Source organism: Hippopotamus amphibius, chromosome 2 (assembly GCF_030028045.1).
Source record: "Hippopotamus amphibius kiboko isolate mHipAmp2 chromosome 2, mHipAmp2.hap2, whole genome shotgun sequence".
Taxonomy (NCBI): Eukaryota; Metazoa; Chordata; class Mammalia; order Artiodactyla; family Hippopotamidae; genus Hippopotamus; species Hippopotamus amphibius.
This window is the reverse complement of record NC_080187.1, coordinates 228,490,169-228,504,645: the sequence shown is the minus strand read 5'-3', so window position 1 is coordinate 228,504,645 and position 14,477 is coordinate 228,490,169. Positions and strand designations below refer to the sequence as shown.

At 39.5% G+C, this 14,477-nt stretch overlaps 1 protein-coding gene across 9 annotated transcripts in view; it reads left to right on the top strand.

Moving 5' to 3' along the window:
• NIN (ninein) overlaps positions 1–14,477 on the top strand; it is a 96,676-nt gene that overhangs the window by 70,486 nt on the left and 11,713 nt on the right. For 6 of the 9 annotated variants that reach the window (XM_057723817.1, XM_057723824.1, XM_057723816.1 and 3 more), the window contains 8 exons: positions 642–755; positions 4,086–4,208; positions 6,085–6,198; positions 6,998–7,144; positions 8,640–8,819; positions 9,840–9,989; positions 10,912–10,959; positions 12,431–12,532. In XM_057723817.1, coding sequence (XP_057579800.1) covers positions 642–755; positions 4,086–4,208; positions 6,085–6,198; positions 6,998–7,144; positions 8,640–8,819; positions 9,840–9,989; positions 10,912–10,959; positions 12,431–12,532 — 978 coding nt within the window. The remainder of the gene's footprint in view (positions 1–641; positions 756–4,085; positions 4,209–6,084; positions 6,199–6,997; positions 7,145–8,639; positions 8,820–9,839; positions 9,990–10,911; positions 10,960–12,430; positions 12,533–14,477) is intronic. The other 3 variants (XM_057723825.1, XM_057723818.1, XM_057723820.1) reach the window with 1 other exon arrangement.

Below are 14,477 nucleotides of genomic sequence, written 5' to 3'. Positions count from 1 at the left end.
GAAAGCCAAAGGTTCCCCCCAAAAGATGGGGCATGTCAAAAGGACAGGGCACAAACTGAAGAAGCTCCTAATGGCCAAAGTTGGAATAATTTGATCAACAAAATAAAGTATAATGTAAAATAGGTATAATTATAAAATACAGAGTAAAATAAGTATCTATAGGTCCATATTGTTATAAAAAAAAATTGAATAAGTAAATAAAGGGGGGAGAAATAACAGCTCTTCCTTACAATAGAATTCCAGTTAATAAATGTAGAAAGAAGGAGATAGAAAGTCTTCACACCAGAGTAGTAATTGTTGTAGACAAAATCCACTGATAGACCCTGAAATTAACGAGCAAAAGCTTGAGGATAAACACAGTTTACAAGGTCTCAAAGCATCTCCCCCCAGAGAAAGACCGTAACTTTACAGTGAAAAAATGTTCAAAAATGAACCTAGAAATCATGTTCATGCCATTTAGTGGAAAGTCTATTAAAAGATAGTTACAGTGAGTTCCACTGACTATAAGAACAAATGATCTTAAAACAGTATGTAACTGAATTTGTGCTAGTGTTTTCTTAATGACGCCTTTTGGGAACTTACCATGTTTTCCCAGGATAAGTGAATATGTGTATTATTTGACTTTTTAATTTTTTTCTTAGTCTTCCACTTTAGTGTCTTCTCTGGAAGAAGAACTTTCTGAAGTTAAACTACAGACTCATATCGTGGAACAGGAAAACCTCCTTCTCAAAGATGAACTGGAGAAAATGAAACAAGTAAGATCATGCGTTGCTTATGTGGGGGCAGGGGATGGGGTGGGGGGCTTACAGAATAACAGGAACCTGGTGGTCTGTTTTTTTCTAGCTACCAAATGTCCTTTTTACTGATTCCTGTTAATTCGCTTATTGCTTAGTAAAGTTGAGGACTTGCAGTACAGGTCTATTTGTAAGGGCTCCTATTGCTAATTCTCTAAATGTTGTCCTAGTTATGTAACTTACATGTTGTAGACTGACCTTTTATTACTATAAATGAATCACAACCATTTCAGTTTAAGAAACGTGGTGCTCTACCTTCTCCTGGCTAAATGTTAAATAATATAAACTTGTCTAAAAAGATGGTGACTTTCTTGTTCATAACTTTAATAACTATTCACCCAGATTTGTGAGACATAGGTGAAGCTGGTCCCTCGTTATCCCTTTTTCTCAGTGAGTTTGAGGCATCTATCTTGGGCAGAAGAGTAGATTCTAGTGGATTATCAGGGATGCAGTCTCACCTATGAATTTGGCTCTAAGACTCATATTTCAAAGTTTCAAACAAAGACCTAATTTTAAATATAAAAGAGGGTTCACCTTAAACTTATATTCTGAACATTGTCCAATTTTATTCTTTTTTTAAATAAGTTTATTTATTTACTTATTGGCTGCGTTGGGTCTTTGTTGCTGTGTGCAGGCTTTCTCTAGTTGCGGGGAGCAGGTTTACTCTTCGTTGTGGTGTGCAGGCTTTTCATTGCAATGGCTTCTCTTGTTGAAGAACATGGGCTCTAGGCTCACGGGCTTCAGTAGTTGTGGCACAAGGGCCCTACAGTTGTGGCTCACGGGCTCTAGAGTGCAGGCTCAGTAGTTGTGGTGCATGGGCTTAGTTGCTCCGCGGCATGTGGGATCTTCCTGGACCAGGGCTCAAACCCATGTCCCCTGCATTGGCAGGCGGATTCTTAACCACTGCACCACCAGGGAAGTCCTGTCCAATTTTATTCTTTATTCTGAATTTTTCAGCGAGTACAGGAATCCTTCAGTTTGAGCAGTCCTGATTTATAGTAGGAGAATTTAGTTTTCCCATTTTATGTATTTGCTTCACCAAAGGATTACTTTAATATTATGATATCCATAGGCTATAAAATTCTCGTGTATCTGTTCAGCCTACGAGCATAAAGGTGTCCTTCTCTGAATGCTGAGTCTGTACCACCGAGTGTGTCACGTTCATGTTGATCCCTGATTGACACCTGTAAGTCTTGATTTCCTGATAGGATTGTAAGACACTCAGGGAATTTTTCTCTCTTTCCGTGCCTAATATAGTACCGGTACGTGAGAGGTGCTTTATAAGAACCTTTGCAAGTGAGATGCTGCTATGCAAAGTTTATCTGTCCGGCCATAGCAGAAGCTGTCTGTCCTTGTAAACATTCCAGAAGTTCAAAGGCTCCTCTGTGGTGGATGAGTATCCCAGAGCTGTTATTACCAAATTCATCCTTATTGACTCGGGCATACTTTTCTCCTTTGTCTTTTTCTGTCTGTTGTTCACCCTTTCAGGTGTTGACGATGGGTTCCAAATCCACAGCAGGGAAATGCATGCTTTGCGATCTTGCCAAGCTAGGGATCAGAGGACAGGGAGCAGCGTCGGGAGTAAAATGACACGATGAGGCCATCCTTCGGCACATTTTTATTGCACATTTTTTAGAAGCATCGGTGTAGAGTGAGATGGAAAGACAGGGAGCCCTTTTGCTTTTGGTAGGAAGTTGTCCATGGCACCTGGACTCTCGGATCACATGCGTGAGATGGTGTCAGCCCACTGTTGCTGTCATACAGCTTGGACCTGGAAAGCATGTGCTGCTCTGCATAGCATCATAATTTCTCGTTCACAGAACTCTTTTATCTGTAATATCCGTTGCACTGAAAAGAAACATGAAGGGCATCAGCAGTAGTCACACGCCAGTCTGTAGACACCCACGATGGTGCCAGGCTTTGTGAGGGTCTGGGGATGGGGCAGTGAGCAGAGGAAGAGGCCTTTGTTTCCCCGTGCCCAGGTGCTTTACAATACCTTGTCCTTCATCCTTCTGACTTGTTTAGATTTGTAAATTATGCTGGATTCGTTGCCAGTTGAAGACAAGATTCAATCCTTAAAGTCTGTTTTGTCATACGATTCCTAAAGCTTCAAGGTAAAAAGTTGAAAGGTGGCCATTAAGTCATAATGACAGTCAATAACTGAAAATTGGAAAGCCAAGTGAGATAGAGGGAAGCTGAAAACATATGAACCGTGGGAAGGGGTTAAGAAGTGTAAGAAACAATCAGTCTTCTTAGAGCAGCGGTTGTGGGGGGTGGAGGTTGCTTCCCCACCCCGAGACATTTAGCAGTAACTGGGGACGTTTTCGGCCATCACACCCGGTGTATGGGGAGGCGGGTTGTGGTGCTACTGGAATCTGATAGGTAACACCAGCGATGCTGGTAACCATCCTACAGTGCGCAGGACAGTCTCCCGCAGCGAGGAAGTACCTGGCCCAAAATGTCAGCAGTGCTAAGGTTGATAATGAAAAGGAACAAAAATGTTTGGTTTGTCTTGATTCCTTAAAGTGCAGAGGAAGAAGCCAGTGTGTCCGTCCCAGTGACCGTTCCCTAAGCAAGTCAGTTTTAGGCATCTTCCAAAGGGAAGGGTATGCGGAACGAGCTGAAAAAGCACTCATTGATTTATCTTTAAACTTGCCCTTGGGACTTCCCTGGTGGTCCATCGGTTAAGATTCCGAACTCCCAGTGCAGGGGGCCCAGGTCTGATCCCTGGTCAGGCAACTAGATCCCGCGTGCCACAACTAAGAGCTTGAATGCCGCAACTAAAAAGATCCCACATGCTGCTATTAAGACCCAGCACAGCCAAATAAATAAATTTAAAAAAACAAAAAACAAAAACCTCCCTTTCTGTGGGTTGATACATTATACTTGGTTGATACCAATTCTACAGTCTTGATTGAAAAAGATTCTTTTCTAGTTAAAAAAGCATGAAGAAAATGTTTTGTGTCACATGTACACAAGTTAAGTTGATGACAGAATGGCAGTATGTTATTTATTTTATCGTGAAGGTAAAACAGAAAGCTAGGACCATTAGTTAACCATGTCTGGTTGATTTTGTCTAAGCAGACATTTCGGCAGTCATTGGAGAACAGAGAGAAGCCAGCAGGGAACATTTTGTTCAAGTTAATTATAGTCCCCTAGAGTTTATATGTCCTTGGAAATATCTACAGATAGGGAAATACAGCAGCCATGAAAATGTCCTGTTTATAAATACATCTTTATAAATACAGCCATGAGATGTGATGGGCAGGCTCATTTGTTTATCTCTTACAGCTGCACAGATGTCCTGATCTCTCTGACTTCCAGCAAAAAATTTCTAGTATTCTAAGCCACAATGAAAAACTGCTGAAAGAAAAGGAAGCTCTAAGTGAAGAATTAAATAGCTGTGTTGATAAGGTAGTAAAAATAAGACTCCTTTTTAACCATCATAATACAGTGTGTACCATAAGGAGCATTTCTCTAATGCCAATGGCATGTGGGCCTACATGTTAGCCTAAAAGTCTCCTGGAACAGCACTTTGGCTGGCGTTTTGTGACCTTAGAGCTCCTGAAGCTGTGATTTTTTTTTTTCTTTTATTGAAGTATAATTGATTTACAATATTGTGTTAGTTTCAGGTATATAGCAAAGTGTTTCAGTTATGCATGTGTGTATACTTCTTTTTTCCAGTTCTTTTCCATTACAGGTTATTACAAACTATGGAATATAATTCCCTAAGCTATACAGTAAATCCTTGCTGTTTACTTTATATGTGGTAGTGTGTACCTGTTAATCCCATACTCCTAATTTATCCCTGCCCCCTCCTTCCCTCTTGGTAACCGTAAGTGTGTTTTCTGTGTCTGTGAGTCTACTTCTGTTTTGTAAAGTTCATTTGCACTATTTTTTAGATTCCACGTGTAAGTGATATCATGTCATATTTGTCTTTCTCTGTCTGACTTCACTTAGTATGATAACCTCTAGGTCCGTCCCTGTCACTGCAGGTGGCATGATTTCATCCCTTTTTATGGCTGAATAACATTCCATTGTATATATGTACCACATCTTCTTTATCCATTCATCTGTCAGTGGACACTTAGGTTGCTTCCATGTCTTGGCTATTATAAATAGTGCTGCTATGAACATTGGGGTGCATATATCTTTTTTAATTAGAGTTTTTGTGTTTTCTGGATATATGCCCAGAAGTGGGATTGCAGGATCATATGGTAACTTTTTTAGTTTTTTAAGGAACCTCCATACTATTCTCCGTAGTGGCTGCACCAGTTTACATGCTTACCATAATGAAGGAGGGTTCCCTTTTCTCCACACCTTTTCCAGTATTTATTATTTGTAGACTTTTTTTTATTTTTATTTTTTTTATTTTTTTGGGGGTACACCAAGTTCAATCATCTGTTTTTATACACATATCCCCGTATTCCCTCCCTTCCTTGACTCCCCCCCCCGAATCCCCCCCACCCTCCCTGCCCCAGTCCTCTAAGGCATCTTCCATCCTCGAGTTGGACTCCCTTTGTTATACAACAACTTCCCACTGACTATCTATTTGTAGACTTCTTGATGATGGCCATTCTGACTGGTGTGACATGATAACTTGTAGTTTTGATTTGCATTTCTTCTAATAGTTAATGATACTAAGCATCTTTTCATGTGCCTATTAGCCATCTGTATGTCTTCTTTGGAGAAATGTCTATTTAGGTTTTCTGCCCATTTTTTGATTTGGTTGTTTGGTGGTTTTGGTGTTTTGTTTTGTTTTGTTTTGGTGTTGAGTTGTATGAGCTGTTTGTATATTTTGGAAATTAATCCCTTGTTGGTCACATCGTTTGCACATATTTTCTCCCAGTCTTTAGGTTGTCCTTTTGCTTTGTTGATGGTTTCCCTTGTATTTAATAATCTGAAATCCATTACATGAACACTTTTTTTCCTACTGTATTTTCCGCAGCAAATCTAAAAACCCTGCTTTTGTTCCACCTGCGCTGATAGGCATTCCATATTTTCCTATTGTGGCATACTCTTGGGATTTCTAATGGCCTTCCAGCCTACCATGTCTAACCCACAGACATGAGGCAATAAGAAGGAAAAAATGAAAATCCCCATAGAGAAGAGACTCCTCAAAATTAAAACAAAAAACAAAACAAGTCAAGGAAATGTCTCTCTTTCACCCTGCCCTGATACCCTGTGTCAAGAGATGGTACTTGTTCTTTTGAGTATAAGTGAAGGCATGTGAATTGAGGCTAGACATGCTTGCAAAAATGCCGTTACCTCTTTTCTTTTGCTGAGTCAGTTGGCAAAAGCAAGTCTTTTAGAGCACAGAATTGCCACTATGAAGCAAGAACAGAAGTCTTGGGAACACCAGAATGAAAGCTTAAAATCACAGCTAGTGGCTTCACAGGAAAAGGTATGTGGACAGTTCTTGTTTTATCCGCACAATTCATATTTTCCCATATCTTCCAGCAGAACTCCAAGTGGAAAGAATATTCCAGGTGGATGTGGTCTAAGAGGGCTCAGAATGATTCAGTTTAACTAATATTTGACACATTAGAGTATAGTAAAATTTGAACAATATTTCCCCCAAAGTTCATGATTGTGAAATAATGAGTTTCTCATTATTATGAGATTACTTATTTATGAAAGCTTGAGAATAGTGTGTAAAAATGACTGCTTGTTTCTAATTTAGAATTAGGATTTCTAAGGTAGGTTCATGCCCTATTATAGTTAAAGGTGTCTGTTAACATTCTGTTTACCAATTTAAATTTTTTAAAATTGAAATATATATGAGATATTAGCATGGAGTAGGGTTCTATAAAGATATGCTTTTATTTTCAACTAAGAGGTCCTTCACAAACCCACCACAGTCTAAAACATAATTTCTACAAAATTCAGTAAAATCATCTGTTGTGAAGCCAGTTGGTATTCCTTGGTTGTGTAAGATATTACTTGGTAATACACCAGATGACTATACTACCAATACCTTGCTCTAGGCGTAGTTCATTATTGTCCTAAATATAACTTAGCATCCTGTAAAGATACCTAATATCCTAGATTTGCACTGGAACAACTGAAAAGAGCTGGATATAGTGAGTAGAAACAGAAGGGACCTTGGAGCTCTCCTGTCTTATTAGCTCATTCATAAACGGACATGCTGTAGGTGAGACCTTGAGGACTTGTCACAGTGTAAGAGTGTTCTCATGATGCAGGTTCAGAATTTAGAAGACACCCTGCAGAATGTCAACCTGCAAATGTCCCGAATTAAATCTGATCTACGAGCAACTCAGCAGGAAAAGGAGGCTTTAAAACAAGAAGTGACGTCTCTACATAAGCAACTTCAGAATGCTGGTGACAAGGTAATTTCTTTTCTTCTTTATTGAGACATAACTTTATACAGTAAAGGGCACAAATTTTAAGTCTATAACTTAGCTGTTTTTACATATACATATATGTATGCATACATAAATATATGTATTACCTATAAATGTGTGCATGTATGTGTTTGTGTGACCACCACCTAGCTCAAAACAAAGGACATTCCCAGCACCCAGTAGGCTCTCTTTTGTCCCCTTCAGTTGATAACCTCAAGGGAACCACTTCTCTACCTTCTGCCACCACAGGTTAGGGATGTTTGTTTCTGAACACATAAATGGAACCATAGTGACAAGGTAATTTTTTGCATTGTGCAAGTCAGAAGACAGTGGCTGAGTTGTTTTGTAGTAATAAAATGAAAACATTTTGATGTGGAAACTATGTCTCGTTTTAACATATCACAGTGCTGCTTCACCTGTGCAGATGCATTAAGAGCGATGTATGTGCGTCAGTCTTGGGTAGATGTTAAGATTTTGTCCTACCATAAAAGGAGGCACTAAATTCAACTGCTTTGTCTCTCAGTGATACTTTTTTTTTAAACTGTGGTTTTTTAAAAAAAACATAATAGTTGTTTCCATTTTAAAGAATTACGTCTGGGCTGAAATTTTTTTCAAAATGAGACTGTACTTTTTTTTTTTTCTTTTTCATGTTTTGGCTTAAAAGGCAAAAGGCTTATCTAGTTGTGTTACCTTTTTAAAAAAAAATTTAAAGCATTTTTCAGTATCCAAAAAATCACCATAGTAGCTTAAAGCATATTCCTGAGTTCAAGCCTCAGTTATATGGATGATACATGGTTTGGATTCTAAAAAGGGCTATGATTGCATATGTGAAAACGAAAGTAGAGTTTAGCACGTGAACGTTTTCAAGTTAGCAGTGCATTTCAGAGTTCTCTTTGTGTCCTCTGTTAACCTAAAGAATAGTTATTTGGGTTCAAAGCATAACTTCATAAGAATGAAGTAATTTTTAAATGTAAAATAGATAGCGAGTGGGAAGCTGCTGCAGAGCACAGGGAGATCAGCTTGGTGCTTTGTGACAGCCTACAGGGGTGGGATAGGGAGGGTGGGAGGGAGGCTCAAGGGGGGGGGTATGGGGTTATATGTATACCTATAGCTGATTCACTTTATTGTACAGCAGAAACTAACACAACACTGTAAAGCAATTATACTCCAATAAAGATGTATTAAAAAAAAACCTTAAAAAAATAGAGAATGAGGTAATGTTTAAGGTCACCAATCTCTATGCACTTGGATCCTGTATGGAACTGGGACTTGCCCTACAATCATTGTTGCTATTAGACTTGATGTGACTATTTTGCCAAAGACCGTTTGAAACAAAGAGTTTCCAAACCTTTTTTTTTAATCAAAACTCAAGAATATTGTTTTACTTATATCTATATATACATGTGCCGACTCGCATTAGAAGACACTCAGAAAAGAAATCAGCTTGTTTCTAAGGCTTAACTCTGCAATTCTCTTTAAGAACTGGGCCCCGGAAATAGGCACCCATCCATCAGGATTCTATAACCAACAGCAGAGGCTGTCCTGGGACAAGCTGGATCACCTGAAGAGTGAGGAACAACAGCTGCTTTGGCAAGAGAATGAGAGACTCCAAACCGTGGTGCAGAACACCAAAGCGGAACTCTCACACTCCCGGGAGAAGGTAACTTGAAAAGTTGTACCTGGTGGCTTTGTGTGTTTATAAAGGAATGTTTGATGTGATTGCAGTGATTCTAGGGTGTGGGTCTGGGCACTCTGGTGTGGCACACTTATTTTAAGAATGTATAATTTATCATTTACTTACAATATACTTTTACCATGATATGTTTGTACACGGCTTTTCATTTTGTACAAGCAGTTCTGTATTCAAATCTGTGATTTTATGAATGGAAATTATGTTAACCATACACTCCTCATTCAAATAGGCTAGCCGCCAAGACTGGCAGTACAAAAGTGGCAAAAGTAAACTCAAATCTTGTTGGTCTAACTCCTTATAAGAGAAAAGGTACCCCTTTTTAAAGACTCCACATGTCAAGGTTAGAATAGTCTTCAAAGATCATCTTTTTCATCCATTAAGCTGATGTTTAAATTCTTCAGCTCTGCTAGGTAGTCGACCAGCTATATTTAACCTGTGCTCAAATACCTCTTTGGAGGAGTTACTCTCTTTGGAGTCACAGATATTCATTTAGAACACCTACCCTGTGCCAGAAACTCTGCGGTCACTCAAGTCGCAGTGTTGAACAAGACTAAACGTGGTCGCTGTCCTCGGGGAGCTCAGCTGGTGTCAGTGCGTTGTTTCAGGTGTGAGCAGTCCAGTACAAAGGCAACGGGGTGGTCACCCCCTTCGCTCCTTACCAGTTACGCTCGCATCAGAGCAAAGGTGCCTCCAGACTGTGTCTGTCTTCGTGGCGGCCACCTCCCACTGCTGACTCCCGGCGGTTTGGCTGCGCCAGGAGCCCCCCTTCCCTGTGTGACCCTTACAGCGTTGGATCAGACTAAACATAGATTTACCTAGAAAGAAATCAATGTAGCTTCAAGAATTGGCAGACTTGACTGGAAAAAGTTTTTTTTTAATACGACGAAACCCAAGCACTGAATAAAAACCTTCCTTATGTTCGCTGTTTGTTGTTCCTGGCTGGGTGGTTTATATTAGCATTTCTTCTTACATACTGGTTCTTATTAGGTCCGTCAACTGGAATCCAACCTTCTTCCTCCTAAGCACCAAAAGCATCTGAGCTCATCAGGTATCGTGAAGCCCACAGAGCTGGAGAAGTTGAGCTTAAAGAGAGAGTGTGAACAGTTTCAAAAGGAACGATCTCCTACTAATAGGAAGGTGGGTTTTTGAGTGTTAATACCAAGTGGCTGTGACTGTGATGCATCCCTAAGAGTATGTTTCTTCCCGTGCGTGCTTCCAAGGAAATGATTATAATGGCATATTTTGGTTCTTCCTTATAGCTATGCTTTTGTAATCTTGTCAAAACAGTATCATTGTTCTTTTTGACTGATCGCTAAAAAGGAGCAACTTAAGTTTTTATAAAGAAGACAATTATTCGTCTTCGTTAGTATCATGAGTGTTCATAAGTTAGTAAAACATATATAGCCTGAATATTAGGAACATCTTAATAGGGCCTGTATTCGTTAACTATTGCTGTGTAACAAATTAAAACAAACATTTATCGTCTCAGTTTCTATGGGTCAGGAATTTGGAAGCAAGTTACCTGAGTGGCTGTGGCTCAGGGTCTGTCCTGAGGTTGCAGCTGAGGCTGCATTTATCTGAAGGCTTCACCGGTACTAGAGAATCACTTCCCGATTTATTCATATAACTGAGGAGGGGGCTGCTGTTCTTTGCTGGCTGATTGCCAGAGGCTCAGCGCCTCTCCACCTGGGCCATTTCTCAGGCTACGGCAGTGAGTTAAGGGAGAGAAAGATCAGCTGTAGTATGTTTTACAAGCTTATCTCAGAAGTCACACACCATGATTTCTGCTGTATTTTATTGGTCGCACAGACTAACCCAGGCATAGTGGGGAGGCGGGCGGGCAAGGCAAGGGTGTGAATACCAGGAGATAGGGATCACTGGGGACCCCCCCGCTTGGAAGCTGGCTACCACGTGGTTAAACCTCTGTAGCACGACTCAGTTTGCTTTCTGTTCTTGGTTCCATGAAGTTAGAGTTCTAGACCAGTGTTACTGTGGGCGTTCTTGTTGTTACTTGTCTTCCTTTCTTTTTCTAAAGTAAAACTCAGAGTTTTCACTACAGGCACACCTTGGAGATGTTCTGGGTTCAGTTCCAGACCACCACAATAAAGTGAGTCACACAAATTTTTTGGTTTCCCAGTGCATATAAAATTATGTTTCCACTTTACTGTAGTCTTTTAAGTGTGCAATAGCATTATGTCTAAAAAAGCAATGTATGTACTTTAATTTAAAAATATTTATTGCTAAAAAATGCTAATACCTGTCACCTTCAGCAAGTTGTAGTAGTAACATCGAAGATCACTAATCACACATCACAATAACAAGTATAATAATAAAGTTTGAAATATTGCGAGAATTATGAAAATGTGACACAGAGACACAAAGTGAGCAAATGCTATTGGAAAGATGGCACCAATAGACTTGCTTGGCATAGGATTACCATAAACTTTAAATGTGTAAAAACAAAAACTCTGTGAAGCACAGCAAAAGCGAAGTGCGATAAAACAAGCTATGCCTGTATCACCTGCCTCTTCTGAAGATCGTGGCTTATTTAAAAATGTGGGGGGAAATGATGAACAATTACTTTTGTTATAAAAATTTCATAAAAATTTTTTTAAGTTTGTGAAAGTTATGGCCATTGGCAGTAAAGAGATAGGTTGTGCTCTACAGCTGAAAAGTCATTTAAATTTAGGTACATTCGAGTAAACTTTTCAGAAAGACATTGGGTTTCATCCAGCTGCTCACCAAGGGGACAGTCTAATGATAGGTTTTAAGAAAACAATGAATTTAAGTGTACTTGGAAAGATTACACTCAATTCCATTTATTCTTTCTACCATCCTCAGCTCTTTTTGATAGCAGCAAAAATCGGCATCTAGAATAGTCATGTTTTCTGTTGGCAATATTCTGAATCCCAGTGTCCTCTAGCTCCTTAGATTCTCATAAGATTCTGTAATAAAGAGAATTTGAAAACAGATACTCATAAAATCTCCAAATTTCTTCTTTAAAATTGAGAAAGGAGTTAAATAAATCAGGTTTTATATACTCTCAGTTTTAAACCTTTAAACTTTGCCTGAAGACATGTTTTCCTACTGCAGATCCATGGTAGAGGATCATGAAATCAATGTAGTGAAACACCAGCATTTTTAATTAATAAAATATGCTAGCAAATATCAGAGTGCACGGCTCATGGTGCGGATAAGTACTATTCCATGGACGTTTTCTTCTGGTGATACATACTTATAACTGATTATGCACACATATGTACATGTGGATGTGCGCGGATGTACCGGGTTACAGAAAGGAAATGTGTGTCTTACAGTGAGTGGCATTCAAGTGTGAAGGCTGCCTGCCTTGGGAATCTGTTCTGTGTGGGGAGTGGTGATTAAAACTAGACCACCTGCATACAATCAAGGCACTGAATCCTATTGTTCGTGATTCTCCCCTGATGCGTGAACTCAGCTTTCTTCCAAGAGTTGAGATTTCTGAATAGTGTAAATTTGTCAAAATAAAGTAGAGCAACTCAGGTGTTGCTTTTTGGGTTTTTTGGTTTTTTTTAAAGGAGTTTTTTGTCTTTTAACAGGTTAGTCAGATGAATTCCCTTGAACGAGAATTAGAAACAATTCATCTGGAAAATGAAGGCCTGAAAAAGAAACAAGTAAAACTGGATGAGCAGCTCATGGAGGTAAGCTTTTAAGCAAATGGCCTTAGCTATGGAGAATATTTTGATCCGTGAATGAGCCATTTGTTGAGAGAGATGAGCATAGCATTAAATTCCTATTATGAAAACAGTGAAAATCTGAGTACACTGCCAAGCTGGATTCTTTGGTCTGTCTTACCAAGTCTGACGGATACTTTTGCTAACTGCACAGCCACAGGAACATACGAATACACCGCTTCCCAGAGGAAGGAATAACGCTGACTGTCCTAAAGTGCCCCAGCAGAGTCAAGTGGCAGGGACTCTTTTCAGGACTGAGCAGGGGCTCAGAGCTCCCTCGCCACTGCTGTGGCTTTTAACAGTTTCCTGATACCGCCACAGGGTAGTGTTTTATGGATGTGAGTGCGCAGCGGCCGTGGTGCAGGGAATTTGAGAGCATCGGCCCGTAGAGGTTGGATGTCCAGGTGCTGCTGTTCATTGCTACATTTGCAACTCAGCACTGCCTTGGGAGAGGTACACCTGTTAAATATAAAAGTGAATTTGTAAGACTTGCCAGCTTGGACATTGACTCTCCAGTCTCATACATTGCTTTCTGAATACTGAGTACAAGTATAGGATCTAACACAACTTACGTAAAGTCCCCCTTAATAAGCAAAAATTTCTTTGAGATACTTGCTTTGGGTGATGAAAATATTAGTTAATCCAACACTTAGTGACCTGTAAAATTTATATAAGGTAGAGAGGCATGGGTAGAAAATGTCTTTTTGTGCTCTTAAAAAGTACCATATATACAAATATTTTTAAGCCAGAATTATAGGAAGGAAGAGAGATATGTAAATATTTTCTTTCATGAAGCTGGACACATGCAAAGGTAAATTTCAATAGATGCTTGGTTTTTAAATATGAAATATGGGCAAACATATCGCACTGACATTTAAATGACCACTAAGGTTTCTGTCAATTTTATGTTCTCTGATTTATCTACTAATAGGGAGTGAAATCCAAACCATTTTTTATTTCTCTGACAGCATATAATAAATGTGTTTATTAAAACCTTGAGCTGCGGGCTTGTGTTTAGATGTAGATATGCTTTTCTGATGAGATAATTATATACTCAAATGAATAAGGTATCTGCAGCTAAGCGTGACACGTCTAGCACCTGACTGAAAAGTAACCGGGTATATACTTAATCACTGTTAGATCCTCTCCAGATGCTCTGCCAGCAGGCCGGTTCTTCTCCCACCCGCTCTCTCTGGCCTCGGAAGCCCCTTCTCTCCCCATTCCTACTTTGCATGATTAACCATCAGAGGCAAGTTGCCCTCATTACTTCTCTCCCTGATCTAGTAGTAAATATTTGCTACTGGATGCGGGAAATTGAGTGTTCTTGGCACTGGAGCTGAAAAAAGAAAAAGCATGAATTTTTAATTGGAACACTGAAAAGAACATCTCATACACTATTCCAATGAAACTTTCATTAGAAATAAGACCGAGCTATGAACTCTGTACAGACATATAAATTCGATTCTTCAGCAGCTTTATTAAATGTAATTCACACACTACACAATTCATCCATTTAAAGTCTAATTCAGTGGCTTAGGTATATTACATTATTTTTTACATTGTTGTAAGTGTGTATATATATATATATAAATGGTTAAAATGACAAGTTCTGCTAAGTGGCAGTCAGTGGCATTAATTACATTCACAGTGTTCTACAACTGTCACCACTATTTCAAAAACTTTTTCATCGCCCCAAACAGAAACTCTAACCATTCAGCAGTAATACTCCATCCCCCGTTCCCACCAGCCCTGTAAACGGAATTTTTATTTATGTTATGACATCTGTAGATTAGGCCAAATTTGAGGCTGCACAGTGGTCTTCACACCGTTTTTGTGCCCAGCTCACCTGAGGGGTAGGTGCATGCCTCTCCCTCAGGCATGGATTCGCATCGGATTTGGGGGAGGGCCCGTA